General features: G+C 42.6%; 1 protein-coding gene across 4 annotated transcripts in view; it reads left to right on the forward strand.

Annotated features, from left to right (window-relative positions):
- The window catches only part of GPATCH2 (G-patch domain containing 2), a 164,306-nt gene extending 156,926 nt beyond the window's left edge, over positions 1 to 7,380 (forward strand). For 2 of the 4 annotated variants that reach the window (XM_077282256.1, XM_077282257.1), the window contains exon 10: positions 1,424 to 7,380. In XM_077282256.1, the coding sequence (XP_077138371.1) occupies positions 1,424 to 1,593 (170 nt within the window). In that variant the 3' untranslated portion in view covers positions 1,594 to 7,380. The remainder of the gene's footprint in view (positions 1 to 1,423) is intronic. The other 2 variants (XM_077282258.1, XM_077282259.1) reach the window with 1 other exon arrangement.
- The last annotated feature ends 9,918 nt before the right edge of the window (positions 7,381 to 17,298 follow it).

Here is a 17,298-nt window from a genome sequence, read left to right on the forward strand (position 1 = left end):
AGGGGAGAACGGGGTAAACCGGTGTTAGGTGAATGTTCAAAAAGGGGAAAGCAGAGTACAACTTATCAGTCTATCAGCTTCTTGATTGCAGCATCTCGGTTTCCAACGATGGCACCGACAACCGCGGCACGCAATGTCTCGGGGTTGTCCTGGATAGACGGAGGTCCGGTTCCTTGATGCAGATAGAGAGTCTTTGCGATACTAGGCGGGTTCCTGTACCTGCAATTTCATCGTACTGGTTTCAGTTTTTTATACGTTATCACCGGAGCGTGGTTCTGCTCCGCAGTGCAGGCGGGGAGGGAGTCGTTACGTCCTGGCTCAGTCACCGGTACAAGGCTAGGCCGCACGCAGGCAGCAGTCACTGGTCTCACGTGTGCGTAACCTCCCGGCACGGGGGACGTCGGAAGAGTCGCTGTCTGATGTCCGAGAGCAGTGGACACAATTACAGGAGTTGTGCTAGGTGGACCTAAGCTTACAAGATGCTCCACTATAAAGGCCTGTACCTCACCCTGCTGCTGCGCTCTGTCTTCCCGCCAGAACTCCTGCCTTTCTCCCACCCGCAGCCCTTTTTATCTCTGACCCACCCCCTGCTGACAAGTGTAAAAGTCGGTCCGGGCCAGATAGCTCTCCCCCGTGCAACAATGGTGACAGTTCCAGAACCGGCGCAAGAGAGGTATCCCCAGTCTGGTTCATCATCTTACAAAAGCACCCGAACTCTTGCACTGTTGACCATCGGTGGCTTCAGGTGAAATGATTTTTTTGCGGACATGTTCCTGCTGAGATTTTTGCGTTGGGCTTCTCATAAACCTCTCCTGATTGAAGGACGTCTGAACATGTGGTTGTCTCATTTTTTAAAAATTTTTTTGAGCTGGCATCTGCCAAGGATCCTGTGTTTGCACCACTTCCACGCTAAACAATGCGTATGGATATATGCTAGCAGAAAGTTGTATGTTCTTGTGAAGGACCCTTTGTGTACATGTTCCTCCTGTGTGTACATCGATTGGTTTCCGTGGCCCACCCAGTGTAGGCGATTGTCCTCCTTAGCAGGCATCTCATTATCTCTACAAAACATGAAGTGTCAACCTATAATTAGTCTGAGTTAAACCTGCAAGATTTCAGGGTTAGTTTTTGTTTGTTTGTTTTATTATTTGTTTGGGGGTTTTTTGTTTTGTTTTTTTTGTTTTTTTTTAGCGAGTTGAAATGAGAAAAAATTTGTTAAAATATGTTTCGTGAAAAAAAAAAATTGTTTATTTTTCCATGATACATTCCCTTTAACAGTTTAATGTGCCTAAAGACGCTCCGGCTTTTGATCTGTTGTAAATTATAGTCTCGGTACCATTGACATATGGTTGGTTTGTTTTCTGCATTTTTGTAATGTTCACTCTTTGTTTTTGCTTAATTTTTTTTTTCCTCCCTTTTTTAGGTTTTATAGGTGAATCTTCACAGCCTATCCCAGACTCTAATATCGGAAACCGAATGCTCCAGAGTATGGGCTGGACCCCCGGCACAGGTCTTGGGCCAGATGGAAAAGGAATTTCTGAGCCGATAAGAGCCCTACAGAGACCAAAAGGACTCGGTCTTGGGTTTAGCTGATGTAATCGCATGCCTCTGAGACGTCTCCTAAGGTCTTGGGTTTGGAGAGGAATTGTGTGTGTTTTCTAATGTCCTCAGTACGTAATCTTTATCAGAAAATGATTTTTTTTTTCTGCGACTGGATGAACTTCAAGACCAGAAATGTCAACATCGGCTCTTGATCTGCCAGCAGTGACCACCAACCTGTGCATTATGGATCTCATGATCAATGCCAACATATGTAGACTGCCTTTTATTGTATTTGATTACCCCAGGGGTTTTTAATAATGTATATATTCAGATTAGAGCAGATTTCTAGAGCTCAAGAATGCACCTAGCCGTTTTGGCTCATGAACCAAATCCCATCGATTAGTCTTTGAGGCATGGGATCCCCCAAAAATCAGTAATATCCTTGTTTCCTAAAGAAACGTTTGAAAGCCATTCTCCGCTTTTGGAGACTTTTCTGCAAAGGCCAAAAACACCTGACCTGGTCTCTGAACATTGGCTTCCTATTGAAGGTGCGATATTATAGACTGAGCTCACATCTGCATCGAAAGCTATGCGTCCAATGTGATCCGTCTGGCGCCATTACAATTCGGAATTTGATGGACTCAGCGCGCCATCTTTTTCTTTTTTGTTTCTTGCTAATATAACGGAACAGAAAACCGGAAACAATTCAACACAGATGTGAGCTCAGTCTTAAAATGGATATGTTGCCAAATTTTACTATACAAACTGCATACAGTATTTAATAGATCGCTTAGACCTGATGAGGCTGATGCACTTACTTTGCAAATCAGCGTCAGAAGAAATGTAGAATCGTTTTTGCCTGATAAAAAAGCATTCTAGCTCATTTTAATATCCATATTTATGTAGCCAATTCCAGCTTCATCTGGTCTAATTCATCTATTTAATAATGTATTGTTAAAATATGGCGACCAATTTGCTCTACAGCAAACATTCAGTAATCTGCATTATGCTTAGTGCACAGCCTCACGGGGAGGAGTATGACACGTGCCATGCGCCACCCTCAGACCCAATATTAAGCAAAACCTAATGTATCAATTCTAGTTGAAGTGTTCCTCAAAGTTGTAGTCAAAGAAGCCCTTTAGAACATGGATGCTGAATTTACACCCTGATTTAGTCATTTTGCAGATTGACCTACTTCTGTAAAGTTTCTCTGTATTTCCTAAATATGGACTTAAGAAACTTTCCAAAGTAACGCTACCCTCAGTGGTGCAAAATCAGACCAAACCCAGTCCTTTCCTCTTTGTAAATAGAAGTCGCCCTGACTCCATTTTTTTTCTTTTTGCTGAGTTTTAAAAAGTGTTAAATAGAAGGGACTCTCAATACTCGAATGACTGTGGTCCAAACCCAAATATATGTAAGAAAAGCTGCATTCCTGTCATCTGATTGGCTGCAGTGGTTAAAAGGCATTATGTTGTTTTTACCATGTCATTGTATGCTTTTAATGGAAGCTCCATAGATTCTTTTAAAATGGCAATTGCAAGCAATTCCCTCAAGGAATAGTTACAATCACTTAATTGGCTTAATTGGAGATGGTACAATTCCAATAATAATTCTGCAGGGAAAGGAGGTTCCTACAGATGGCGCCAGTGTAAGGCATGTAATGTTTATGGCAGTCTGTATTCTGTGAATCTGCTACCTGAACTTGACAAAAAGCCTTTTTCTGATTCCAGTACATTAAAGAGTAATTCCCATCTTTTACATTAAGTGGATAACAATAGGACATGTCATAAATGTTTCTGAGGAGCGGGGCACTGTCAGTGATGAGGTGGCTCTCTCCATTTTTTTTATTTTTTTTTTTGCATTAGAGTTCCACCTTACGCCATGCATTTTTATGAGAATTCCACCGCACATGCATGGCTCTTTCCATTCATTTGCATGAATATTCCACCATGCAAGTATGGCTCTCTCTATTCATTTGTATAAGAATTCCATCGTACATGCGCAGCTGTCTCCATTCATTTGTATGAGAGTTCCACCGTGCATGTGCAGCTCTCTCTATTTGTATGAGAGTTCCACCGTGTATGTGTGGTTCTCTCCATTTTTTTTGTATCAGAATTTTATCGCGCATGCACAGCTATCTATTAATTTGTATGAGAGTTCCACCGCGCATGCGCAGTTCTCCATTCATTTGTATGAGAGTTCCACCGTGCATGTGCGGCTCTCTCCATTTGTATGAGAGTTCCACCGTGCATGTGCAGCTTTCTCCATTCATTTGCATGAGTTCCACCGCACATGCGCAGCTTTCTCCATTCATTTGTATGAGAGTTCCACCGCACATGCGCTGATCTCTCCATTTATTTGTATGAGAGTTCCACCGCACATGCGCAGCTTTCTCCATTCATTTGTATGAGTTCCACTGCACATGCACAGCTTTCTCCATTCATTTGTATGAGTTCCACCGCGCATGCACAGCTTTCTCCATTCATTTGTATGAGTTTCCACCACCCATGCGCAGCTTTCTCCATTCATTTGTATGAGTTCCAGCACGCATGCGCAGCTTTCTCCATTCATTTGTATGAGAGTTCCACCGCACATGCGCAGCTTTCTCCATTCATTTGTATGAGAGTTCCACTGCACATGCGCAGCTTTCTCCATTCATTTGTATGAGTTCCACCGCACATGCGCAGCTTTCTCCATTCATTTGTATGAGTTTCCACCACCCATGCGCAGCTTTCTCCATTCATTTGTATGACAGTTCCACCGCACATGCGCAGCTTTCTCCATTCATTTGTATGAGAGTTCCACCGCACATGCACAGCTTTCTGCATTCTTTTGTATGAGTTCCACCGCACATGCACAGCTTTCTCCATTCATTTGTATGAGTTCCACCGCACATGCACAGCTTTCTGCATTCTTTTGTATGAGTTCCACCGCACATGCGCAGCTTTCTCCATTCATTTGTATGAGTTCCACCGCACATGCGCAGCTTTCTCCATTCATTTGTATGAGAGTTCCACCGCACATGCACAGCTTTCTCCATTCATTTGTATGAGAGTTCCACCGCACATGCGCTGATCTCTCCATTTATTTGTATGAGAGTTCCACCGCAAATGCACAACTTTCTCCATTCATCTGTATTAGAGTTCCACCGCACATGCGCATCTTTCTCCATTCATTTGTATGAGAGTTCCACCACGCTTGCGCAGCTCTCAATTCATTTGTATGAGAGTTCTACCGCGCTTGCGCAGCTTTCTTCATTCGTTTGTATGAGAGTTCCACCACGTATGTGCTGATCTCTCCATTCATTTGTATGAGTTCCACCGCGCATGCGCAGGTTTCTCCATTCATTTGTATGAGAGTTCCACCGCACATGCGCAGCTTTCTCCATTCGTTTGTATGAGAGTTCCACCGCGCATTTGCAGCTTTCTCCATGCATTTGTATGAGCGTTCCACCGCGCATGCGCAGCTTTCTCCATGCCGGGTCACTCTATTATCAGAACTTCAATACAAGTGGTTAGTAACAGTTACACAGTGGCCACCTCTCCACTGAACAAGGATGCATGACCGAGACCTCTTTTCAAAATAGATGCGGCTTCCAGTGAGTTGTTTTTTAATTAAGGCTGTACTAATAGGAGGAATGGTTTTATTAATCACTTAAGATTTTATGTTTCTACATTCAATCATCTGGTATTACTTATATCAGACTTTACAGATCAAAGAGAAAAATAAAAATGAAAGCTTATTCAGAACTGACTCCAGCATGTAAGAATGCCCGACTTTATAGCCTGAGTCTGTATTAAGGGGGGAGTCCGACAGCCGTATAAATTGGACCGATATCGGGCCACAACGCTCAGACTTGCCGGCGGCTCTCCCAACCCGAGCGTCACAACGTAGAATATTTCTATGTAGTTGTTACACTTGGGTTGGGAGAGCAGTGGCCAGTTCGCGTATTACAGTCCGATCTCGCTCCAATTTATATATCGCCATCTGACTGCTCCCTTATAATGAAAGGTGATCATCAGCCTAAAGCATTTTTCACTGCCCAATAGGGGAGTAATAAGTGCTTGATCAGGGGGGATATATCAGCTGGGACGCCTAATGATTGCCAGAATAGTAGACCCTACTCCCGCTAGCTGCAGGACCCTGCCTTAAAGGAGCTTGATTGGGGCGGTGTATGAGATGCACCATGTTACGCCATTGATTAAAACGGGCGAGTTCTGTGCTATCCTCAGGGTCCCCTGTTCTAGTGAACAGTGAGGTTCTTGATAGTCAGATCCCCACCATTGTCACATTTATCTTACATCCAGTGGATAGATGATAAATGCTTCAGGCTGGATTCCTGCTTTAATGTTCACTCCTAGTTTACATCTAATTATAATACTCATATAAACTTTTTAAAAACTTTTCCTTTACTTATCTCCCGCCTTATTCACACCCAGAGCTGCTTTCATAAATTTTGTTGCTCGCTACTTGGAATAAGTCAACCCTGTGCCGAAAGAAAACATCCCGCTCCAAAGCACTGCTTAGGCTACTTTCACACTAGCGTCGGACGACGCACGACGAATTGCGTCGTTGCGACGTACCGGCGCTAGCAGTGAATGCGCCGCATAACGGAGGCAGCGGATGCTGTTTTTCAACGCATCCGCTGCGCCATTGTGAGGTGCGGGGAGGCGCGGTCGGAAAAGACGGGAACGACGCACCAAAAAACGTTACAAGCAACGTTTTTTGGTGGCGACGGTTGCGACGTGTGGCAATGCATCGCTAATGCAAGTCAATGGAGAAAAAACACATCCTGCAAGCACTTTTGCAGGATGCGTTTTTTTCTGCAAAACGACGCATAGCGACGTGCAGTGCACGACGCTAGTGTGAAAGTAGCCTTAGAGTCGCAAGTTTTAAGGGGGTTATCCAGCACTTGTCACTTCCACCTCGAGATGTGCTGATGTTACACCGACGGCTAAGTAATAGTGCAAAAGCGGGATACTTGCTCAAGACCTGTCTGTATGGACAGATGACGCAGAAGTAAGAGGTGCTGGATAATCCTATTTGTTGGTCGCAAATATTAGATGAACGTCAGCTAGCCTATCGGATGTCTGCCGGAAAGGTTGGCCATATAATGTGCATGGGGGATGTCTACACTTGATGGCCGATTTCTGGAAGAAAGAAGGATCGGACATGTTGGATTTCTTCTTGCACAATCCTTTTGTTCTCAAAGTAAGTCTCCTGCCCAAGACGCCCTCCACCCCAACCTCCTTTATATTTGAGACTGCGAAGGAAAATGTGGACGTTGCTTTGTTTTCTCCCACCGACATTGTGATCTACCAGGGTGAATACCAATCGGAAGTGGAATGACCATAACCAAATGTCTTCAGTCTTCGACTATTAGATCATCCAGCCAATCAGCCCATGTACAATAACTAGTGACTCTTATATTGCACTAATTCGCTCCATTGCGATGCATGAACAGTTCATTGTGTTAACGTTCCTGCGATCACGGGATCGGCGTTTGACCTCAGCTGCCAAACTGGAACAATCATTCCCTCACCCACCCGAGGCCTGGAACTAAGCTGACTCCATTGTACAGTGACTGTTTGAAGAATTTGATTATAATCTTTTCATTTTATTACTTTTAATTGTAAGGTTTTATTTCCGGAATCTTCTATAAATCTAATATTGGTACCCACAAGTAATTTTTTTTATGTTGGGAACTTATTCGTAATTGTGTCCTCTCGTTCAGAAAGGGGGATTCTTACATTGAAGTGGAACATGAAGGTTATGCCTGTGATCTCTGTATAAGCGAATTGAAAATAATATATATAAATGTTGTATTTACTATTGCAACCGTGAACATTTTGTTTTTCCATATTTGCAGTGCTTAACAAATTCTTATCCACCCACTGTAACGGCCCAATAATTGGTGAACAAGTGGTCTTGACTATGGATCTGTTTAAAAAGTTGGTAACTACCTGACATAAGAGCAAGATGCATTAAAGGGGGAACCTGTCACCTGAATTTGGCGGGTCTTTTTTTGGGTCATATGGGCGGTGTTTTCGGGTCTTTTATTAACCCCTTTTTTTCCCGCTGGCCCGCACGCTGGTTGCAAAATTGACTTGACGTTGATTCACTTTCCTCCCTAGTTAAAGCGTGCGCAAAGCAATCTTGCCTTGCGCATGCGCAGTATGCTTTGCCCAACTGCGGGCAAAGCCGAAAACCATTAGTGCCCATGCGTCGGCACACTATGTCCCGGAAGTATTTCGCTGTGTTCCGGGACATGGTGCACCAGCGCATGCGCACTAATGGTTTTCGGCTTTGCCCGCAGTTGGGCAAAGCATACTGCGCGTGCGCAAGGCAAGATTGCTTTGCGCACTCGTTAACTAAGGAGGAAAGCGAATCAACGTCAAGTCAATTTTGCGGCCAGTGGGAAAAAAAGGGGTTAATAAAAGACTCGAACACCGCCCATATGACCCAAAAAAGGACCCGCCAAATTCAGGTGACTGGTTCCCTTTAAAATCGTTATTGCCAGCACTTTGCCCCGCTTAAACAGATGTGCTGCCGATTGATCAATTGTATAGAGCAGGGGTGCACAATATTTTTTGGTCCAAAGGCCACATTGCCATACTGAACCTAGTCCCAAGGGACTCATATTTTTTTTTTTAATGGGTTACTTGGATGAATACATCACAAAAACCACCATTAGTAATACAGAACCAACTTTTGAGCATTTGGAAAGGATTTAGAGAGTTTCTGCACAGTTTTAAATTAGCCATGAAACATGTTATGGTTTGCTACATGTGTACAAGATCAGAACCACTGTTAGCACATGAGTGCAGCACCAGAATTACCACCAGTGCATGAATGCAGCATCAAAGCCACCATCATTACATGAATGCGATACCCGAACTACCATCAGTACATGAATGCAATATCAGAACCACTGTTAATACATGAATACAGTGCCATAAACACTGACAGTACATGAATGTAGCGCCAGAAACACCGTCAGAACAGAATAGTGCCAGAAATGCCACCCGTACATGAATGCAGAGCGAAACTTGGTACAGTGATCAATTGTAATGTCAGGACAAACCCATATACAATTGTATTGCATGAACCCACAATTCCCAATGTGTCCTTAACAATGGTAAGCAGATCCTGGGAGTTGTAGTTACCAGTCACCATCAGATTGAAGACCATACAGGAACCACAGCCAGAATCACAAATATTTACATCCAGGTCACTTTATAAGTGACCTCTTCTGATTGGATATGGAACGGGATGGAGGTGTCAGGCAATGCGCTGCTGATGAAGACTCAATGCAGATTAAAATTCAAGAAAGGTTAATGCACAGGTTTACAATGTCAACGTGTTTCGAGGCTAAACTCAACCTCTTCATCAGGACGAAAAGGTTAGTTTTTCATCCTGATGAAGAGGTTGTGGAGCCTGACATCTCCTCTGCCTGTGCAGCACTCACTGTTAGCAGTTTGATGAGGTCGGCAGCGTGCTGACCTCATCACACTGCTGCACGCCAGGGCGGGCGCTGACGAGCTCTTTCTCTGCCCTTGACCCGGTGCTGCAGTGTTCTAATGTATTAGTGTCTGAGAAATTGTTAATACATTTGAATATGGGAAGGAGTGGTATCTCCCGGACACCTTTCATGCTCAACATCGTTCGGCGGGTAGCATTCGGCTCATGGGCCATATTTTGTGCAGGCCTGATACAGAGTATGGTTCTGTTCACATGGAATGTTCGGCGGCCTGTGTGAACAAGCCGTTAAACGATCTGTGGTCATCTATCTGCCTGGATCGGCTTGTGTAAAAAGGCCATACGCGTAGAATGGGCGATACCTTGTGTTTCTTGGGTCATCTGAGATCAGGTCTAAACCTTGTCACAGGCTATGTCTGGTATTGCCCTATTCATGTGAAAACCCACTGACCAGAGAGGCACTGATTCTAGAAGGACGGCAGGAGGACCGGTTGGGTAAGCTCAAATACTTTTAAGAAACATCTTTTACCAGCCCCAGTTGGATCCTACACAACGGGTGCCTAAATACACCACACTAAGTGACTCGCTGGATAAATGTGACATTACTATAGCAAAGTGGAAGTTACGGGCAGTGTCGACAGATCGCTGATAATAGACATACAAATGAGACGAAAGTCAGCCAAGCCCACCAATATTAATAGAATCAAACAATCTAAAGCTCATATAGATCTCAGACCTTTTCTGATGTCAAGAAAGAAGAATGCACTATAAACATGGTTCCCACAGGAGCCTAGCTAATGCCAGAGGTGTCCTGTTATGTTTTCCAGACTCAACTTTTGCTAACTAGATCACTTTTATATGTTAATTGGCAAAACATAGGACTACAATTGGCTGTAAGTCTCCATTGCATTTACATCTGTTTTCTCCTTGTCTGATTTAACTTGTATGGATGGTGCCTTCAGGTTTCATCGTTACCAACCTTGCCCACCACACCATAGTAAATGGACATGCTTTCTTAACTCTCGACTATCTCTAAAGTACAGCCAACTTACATTAAAAGCCGAACTTAGGAAAGTGTAGTAATTAGTAAAAAAGTGTCCTATAGGTGTATGGAGGAATCCTGAAGTGTCCAGCTGAATCAGTTGTAACTCTGCCCATTTTGGTTTCTTGATATGTATGACCACTTCTACGTGATTCACAAGTTTCTCCAAATGTAGTTGGGCACAAGAGCAGAGCTAATAAGATACAAATTGTCCATCATATGGGCCAAATCCTCAGTATCAGTACAATTACTACAGCATGGGATACCTAAAACTTAACTTTTAATAGACAAACATAAAAAGTATTCTGTAAATACCAATAAAACATGTATAATACGTAACACACAATAACAAAAGTGCTCACAACGAGATCAGTGCAAATAAAAAAAATGGGGGTATCTCGCCTGTGCTTCCGTGGTGGAAGAGGATAAGCAGAAGGGTAAAATCCCTAATATCCCCTGTCGTGCCCCAAATGCAGAACTCCCGCCCTAACAAGGGCAGTACCGAGTATGGCCCTGTAATAGTGAACTTTAGCCAATCCTACGCGTTCTTCTTTGCATAGGCTTCATCAGGGGAAAATGTGACAACGCGGTGAATATAATTATAGGTTAATTGAGCAGTGCGGTGGCACCAAGTGCTCATAAAAGGGCAAATCGGCTAGTGTCTCCTATTCATTTTCATTCTGTGCCTGCCCCTAATTTAATTTAGGAAGACCTGTGGATGACGTGCATCGAGCACCCTAATTATCGAATGGGAATGTACATGGATGGAGGCAGCAATTAGAACTCTTAGGCTACTTTCACAGATCAGATTTTTGGTTTCAGGCTAAATCCAGCAAATTAGCAAAAAAAAAAACGGATTCGGCGTAAATTGTGAAAAACTAATGCACCGGATCCGTTTTTTAGCTGGATCCGGCTTTCTTTACTGCGCATGGTTTTTTGACTTCCTGATTCCAGGGACGAGAGAGAGAGACCCTTACGCATGTCCTTCAGGCACAATCCGGCGCTAATACAACTCTGAAAAAAAAAACGGATCCGTTTTTTTCAAAAATTGACGGATTGTGCCTGAAGAAAAAGACCTGATGTGTGAAAGTAGCCTTAAGTCTGCAATTATTATAGAGGATAGATCCCCTACATGACTATATGGTCAGTTTCAGCATACAGACTCTTTTCAATTAGATTTTACACCTGCTGAAGCTGGTGTTCTTACTTTGAAAGTCCATGTCAGAAATTGTCTTATATTACTGATATTAACATGAGTATTTCATGAGTCCAGCTAAAGTGCGAAAGAGCTCATGAGTCCAAGCTGCATTCAGTCTTTACCCACCCAGCCTCACAGCTGCAGCTTGTACTGAGCAATGTGAGAATAAGGAGCTGTCAATTCAGCTAGGTGGATGGAGAGTTAATGGCAGAAGAGACACGAAAAAGCTGTAAATTGGGGTCAATGGGTGGAGATTCAGGCTGCTCCTCAGTGATCTTCCTCCCTGCTGCTGAATTTCCACCCACTTAGCCTGATAGAATGCTCCTCAGTGTCCCCCCTCCCTGCTGCTGATTCTCCACCCACTTAGCCTGATAGACTGCTCCTCAGTGTCCCCCCTCCCTGCTGCTGAATCTCCACCCACTTAGCCTGATAGACTGCTCCTCAGTGTCCCCCCTCCCTGCTGCTGAATCTCCACCCACTTAGCCTGATAGACTGCTCCTCAGTGTCCCCCCTCCCTGCTGCTGAATCTCCACCCACTTAGACTGCTCCTCAGTGTCCCTCCTCCCTGCTATCAGGCTAAGTGGGTGGAGATTCAGCAGCAGGGAGGAGGGACACTGAGAAGCTGACACAGGCTAGATGGGTGGAGATTCAGTAGCAGGGAGGATGGACCCAGGAGCAGGCAATCAGGCTAGGCAGGTGGAGTTTCAGCAGCAGCGAGGAGGGATACTGAGGAGCAGGCAATCAGGCTAGGCGGGTGGAGATTGATTGGGAAACTATCAAAACCATATACAGCCATTCTGAAATAGATTTTCAGAGTAATTACACCAGCCTCTCCTAGAGATCTATTTAATAATGTATACAGTTTGTATTGTAAAATCTGGTGACCTCCACTGTAATAGTCCATTGATTCTACATACAAACAAGCAAATTTCAGGGGGGGAAAAGGGAAATTTTCCAAAACTGGACTCATTTAGCTGCTAAAGTATTGTTACAAGAGATCTTTCTGCCTGATGGTCGTTCCCATCCTAAAATAACAATATTTTTACAGTTGTATTGGTATCACCGGCAGTGACAGATCTATAATACAACCGATTCTTCAGGGGAAAAAAATGGAGGAGTTTGTCCAGCGTGTCATCTGCTCCTTTTTAGCGCTTTGGAGGTCTTGGCCCCATTATAGATGATTTAGAAATTGAAGCAAGCTAAGATCATCTGTATGACTTGAAAGCCTTAGTTAGTAGACCTCATCTGCATTCCAGTTTTCACTTACACACAGAAATTGGGAGGCCCTGTAGCCACAAGATGAGAAGGGTCTGACATTGGCTTGATTTGCTGAGAGAGAGAATAAATGGGTTTTTCAAAAGATGAGGAAATATTACCATTACCGGCCAATTTACAGCATTTTATCTGTTCTCCAAACATGTCACTTTTGCTATTGTTGCGTGGTAATTACACAGAGAGACAGAACAGAGAAACAAACTCTGGTTACATATTCAGACGGATTGCAAAAGGAGAGAAAAATACCACATAATCCTACATGGACGGAAGGCGCATTTTAATTTTGAATAGGCGGCACGGTCGTAAAAATAGGATATGGGATTAAATCCTGCACAATCTGATTATCTTAAACTTAAATAGTATTTTCCATGGTTTTCTGTAACATTGGCGGATGTATCTGCTGAACTTTTTTTATAGGATATAATACTAAATGGATTTTACTTAGGTGGGTACAATAGGGGAGTTCATATTTGTTCCATAGTGTTTCATAGCAAATCCCCTTAGTTGTTGATCGGTGGTAGACGAGAGGACTCCTATCTGATTCTAGGCAAGCACAATTCTCCATTCCTTGTATCCTAAAATAAAAGAATGGGCAAATAACACTAGTGGGATTCAAATTTTTAACAACGGGTTCCCTATTTGCATGAGGTAAGCTATGCCCCTTTTCAGACCACTCCCTCTTAGATACCCATCTCTCACCCATAACATAGAAGTAGTGGTAACCAAAATTAAAGGCACATTTGCTGGCAGGTAATGTAAATGTTTCATCAGTATATGAATACAGCGCCATAACCACCATCTGTTCAGTAATACAGCAGGACCACCATCAGGAGTAAAGCTGCAGGACCACCATCAGTATAGTGCTTCAGCACCGGAACTGCAAACTTTACAGGAACACCACTCCAAAATCATCATCAGTACATGAATGCAGCATCAGAACCACCATCATGACATGACTACAGAACCATAATCAGCACAGGAATACAGTATCAGAACCACTTTCAGTACAAGAGTATAGCACCAGATCTTATATCAGTACCTTAGTATATAATCAGAACCACCATCAGTACAGGAATGCAACACCAGATCATATATTATTTCATAAATACAGCACAAGAGCCACCAGAACCACCAACTGTATAGGAATACATCACCAGAAACACCATCATTACATGAGTACAGCACCAGATCCTATTTCAGAACCTGAATTCAGTTCCAGATCCTATAACAGTACATTAATTCAGCATGACCACCATCAGAACATGAATATAGCACAAAGCTTAGTAAAGAGGTGAATTGCAATGTCGGGTCAGCCCCCGACATAATTTTTTTTCTATATAGACCTACCACTCCCAATATGTTTTTAACAATGGTAAGGAGATTGACTAAAAGCAAAAAAAAGTCAAAGATGCTATAGGATTTTTACAGGATGAAAAGGTAGAAATGGTCAAAAATGATGTTGAGAAGGCCAAACTTTTAAATTCCTGTTTTGCATCTGTGTTCTCTAAGAAAGCAAATGTAACATCAACTGATCTTCACAGTGCCATTGGATAAATAAAAGAATCCACTCTATCCATAAACAGAGATGGTAAGGGAACACTTACCTAATTTAAATCTCTTGGTCCAGAGGAATTACATCTTAGGGTGCTGAAAGAGTTGGCAAAGGAAATTGCAGAACAACGAGCCAGAATCTTTGAAAAATCATGGAAAACAGGAGAAGTCCCAGAAGATTGGAGAAGGGCAAAGGTCCCAATCTTCAAAAAAAGGAAAGAAGAAGGGGCCTGGAAATTACAGGCCAGTGAGCATTACTTCTATACCAGGAAAAAGATATTTGAGCAAATTATGAAACAGCATGTATGTATGTACTTGGATAAGAATACAGTAATTAACCAGAGCCAGCATGGGTTTGTAGCAAACAAGTAATGCTTACTAATCCAATTTCTTTCTATGATGGAATCACTGACTGGGTGGATCAGGGAAATGCGGTAGCTATAGTATATCTTGACTTCTGCAAAGCATTTGATAAAGTATCTCATACTATCCTTATTGAAAAAATAACCATGTATGGGATTGAGAAGTCTATGATTAGGTGGATTCATAACTGGTTCAGTGATCATACTCAGAGTAGTAATAAATGGTTTCACATCCAATTGGAAAAGTGTTTCAAGTCGGGTACCACAAGGCTGTATCTTGGCTCCAGTGTTCAACATTTTTATAAATGATCTAGATAAGGGAACTGAAGGTAAACTAATCAAATTTGCAGACAATGCAAGGCTAAGAGGGATAGCTAAGGCTACTTCCACACATCAGGTTTTTGCCATCAGGCACAATCCGGTGAATTTTTCAAAAAACTGATCTGTTTTTTTTTTCGCCGGATCCGTTTTTCTCATAGAGTTGTACTAGCGCCGGATTGGACCTGATGACCTAACGTTTCAATCATTTTTTGCTGGAACCGTTAAAAATGAGTTTTCCGGCAGCCGGAGAAAACATCCAGAGGAACGTTTTTCTGTCCGGCAGAAAACCGCACAGACTGATCTGGCGAAAAACATATGAAACGTGAGGTGAAATGACCGAATCTGGTGACCGTATCCAGTTTTTTTACACAAATCATGCCTTTTCCATTCTGAAATATCCCTCTCTCTCCCTCTCCCTGGAAAAGAAAATCCAAACTCTATCCCCGGTTAAAAAAAAAAAAATGGATCCATCACATCAGTTTTTCACATTTTGCCCCAGATCCGTTTTATTAAAAATTCAATGGATCCTGCCTGACGGTAAAAAACTGATATGTGAAAGTAGCCTAACACTAGAAAAGACAGCAAAAGTATTTAGAAGGATCTCGATAAGCTTGAACAATGGGCAGTGACTAATAGAATGGTATTTAACAGGGAGAAATGCAAGATTCTACATCTGGGAAAGAACAAAAATTACATCTATAGAATGGGAGGAATAGAGCTAAGCAACAGCATGTCTGAAAAAGACTAGGGTATACTAATAGATCACAAACTGCACTTGAGTCCACAGTGTGATGCAGCAGCAAAAAGGGCAAACACAGTTCTAGGATGTATTAAGAGAAGAATAGTGTCTGGATCATGTGAAGTAAGTATCCCCCTCTACTTCTTGATCAGTCCTCATCTGGAATACTGTGTCCAGTTGTGGGCACTACATTTATATTAAGAAAAAAAGACATTGAAAAACTGGAGCAAGTTCAGAGAAGAGCGACCAGGATGGTGAGCGGACTGCAAACTATGTTCTACGAGGAACAGTTAAAAGATCTGGGAATGTTTAGCTTGCAAAAATGAAGGCAACTTTTTGTAGACAACAATTAAGGTGACTTAATAGCTGTCTACAAATATCGCCGGTCTTCTGCAGCAACTCCTGACACCGTGCCCTTAAAAAAAAATTAAAGTGTAATTATACTTCTCCCCTTAATAAAAAAATATCTGCCCTACGCTTGACCCTGAGTAAATAATTGTCCCTCACTGTGCTCCCTGCATTGTGCATGATCCCCACACTGTCCCTCTTACGTTACATTGCCTCCATCCATCCCATTCAGTAACTATTACTGCAACACCATCCTCTTATGAAATATAACCCACACATTGATTTTTCAGCTATGAGTCCACAATGTACCCCCCTTGTGAACTATAACCGCCACCCTGAAGAAAACCTCAGAATCCCATCTCTGGTTAATACTAGGCAGTCTGAAAATGTACTCCTCCCGATTCCCTTGTTGTCGGATGCAATGCCTTTTCATGGTGGTCTACTACTACTACTACTAATAATAATAATCTTTATTTTTATATAAAAAGTTAAAAAAGTGGATTAATATTTGATTTAATTACTACACCAATAAAGCACCTTTTCTTTTCTACTAAAGTAAAAGAATGAGTTAATACAAGTTACTTTGGAGTTTACTCACCTCCTCAAGCCCTGGTGGTCTATGTTATACCATTTGATAGTGAAGCGTGAACGTGCTGAGATAAGGTGTTATCTGAGCATGCTCGGGTGCTAACCGAGTGTCTTCAGCGTGCTCGAGAAGAATGTGCAAGTCCCCTCGGCTGCATGTCTCGTGGCTGTCCGACAGCTGCAACACATGGAGAGATTGCCTAACAAACAGGAAATCTATGCATGTGTTGCGGCTGTCAAACAGCTGCGGGGACTCAAACATATTATTCGAGCACTCCGAAGACACTCGACTAGCACCACACCATGCTCAGATAACACCTCATCTGAGGCATGTTCGCTCATCACTAGTGTTGAGCGATACCTTCCGATATCGGAAAGTATCGGTATCGGAAAGTATCGGCCGATACCGTCAAAGTATCGGATCTAATCCGATACCGATACCCGATCCCAATGCAAGTCAATGGGACGAAAATATCGGAATTAAAATAAACCCTTTCTTAACTTGTAGGTTCATTCTACATGAAGGAAAACAACTAAGAATAATGTAGGATGTATTGGGGGAGGTGGCGGAGACATTAAAGGCACAGAGGTTTAGCCCAATCAAATAGAATAGCAGGATTTTTATTTTTTTTATGACGTTCGGCGTTAGAAAGATTTTGACTGTTATTTTTTTTTATTTTATTTTGTCAGATATTGATGTTTCACTACTTCCACGCCCTTCACCTTCTTTTTTACTTCTCCCACACTTTCTTCTTCATTATCCTCATCATCAGCTTCTTTGACATCAACTTCTTCACCTTATTCATCTTCTTCTTCATCTTCTACCTATTATTTTTTTTGTTACATTGTTCATATT

This window comes from Ranitomeya variabilis, chromosome 2 (genome assembly GCF_051348905.1).
Source record: "Ranitomeya variabilis isolate aRanVar5 chromosome 2, aRanVar5.hap1, whole genome shotgun sequence".
In the NCBI taxonomy this organism is placed as follows: Eukaryota; Metazoa; Chordata; class Amphibia; order Anura; family Dendrobatidae; genus Ranitomeya; species Ranitomeya variabilis.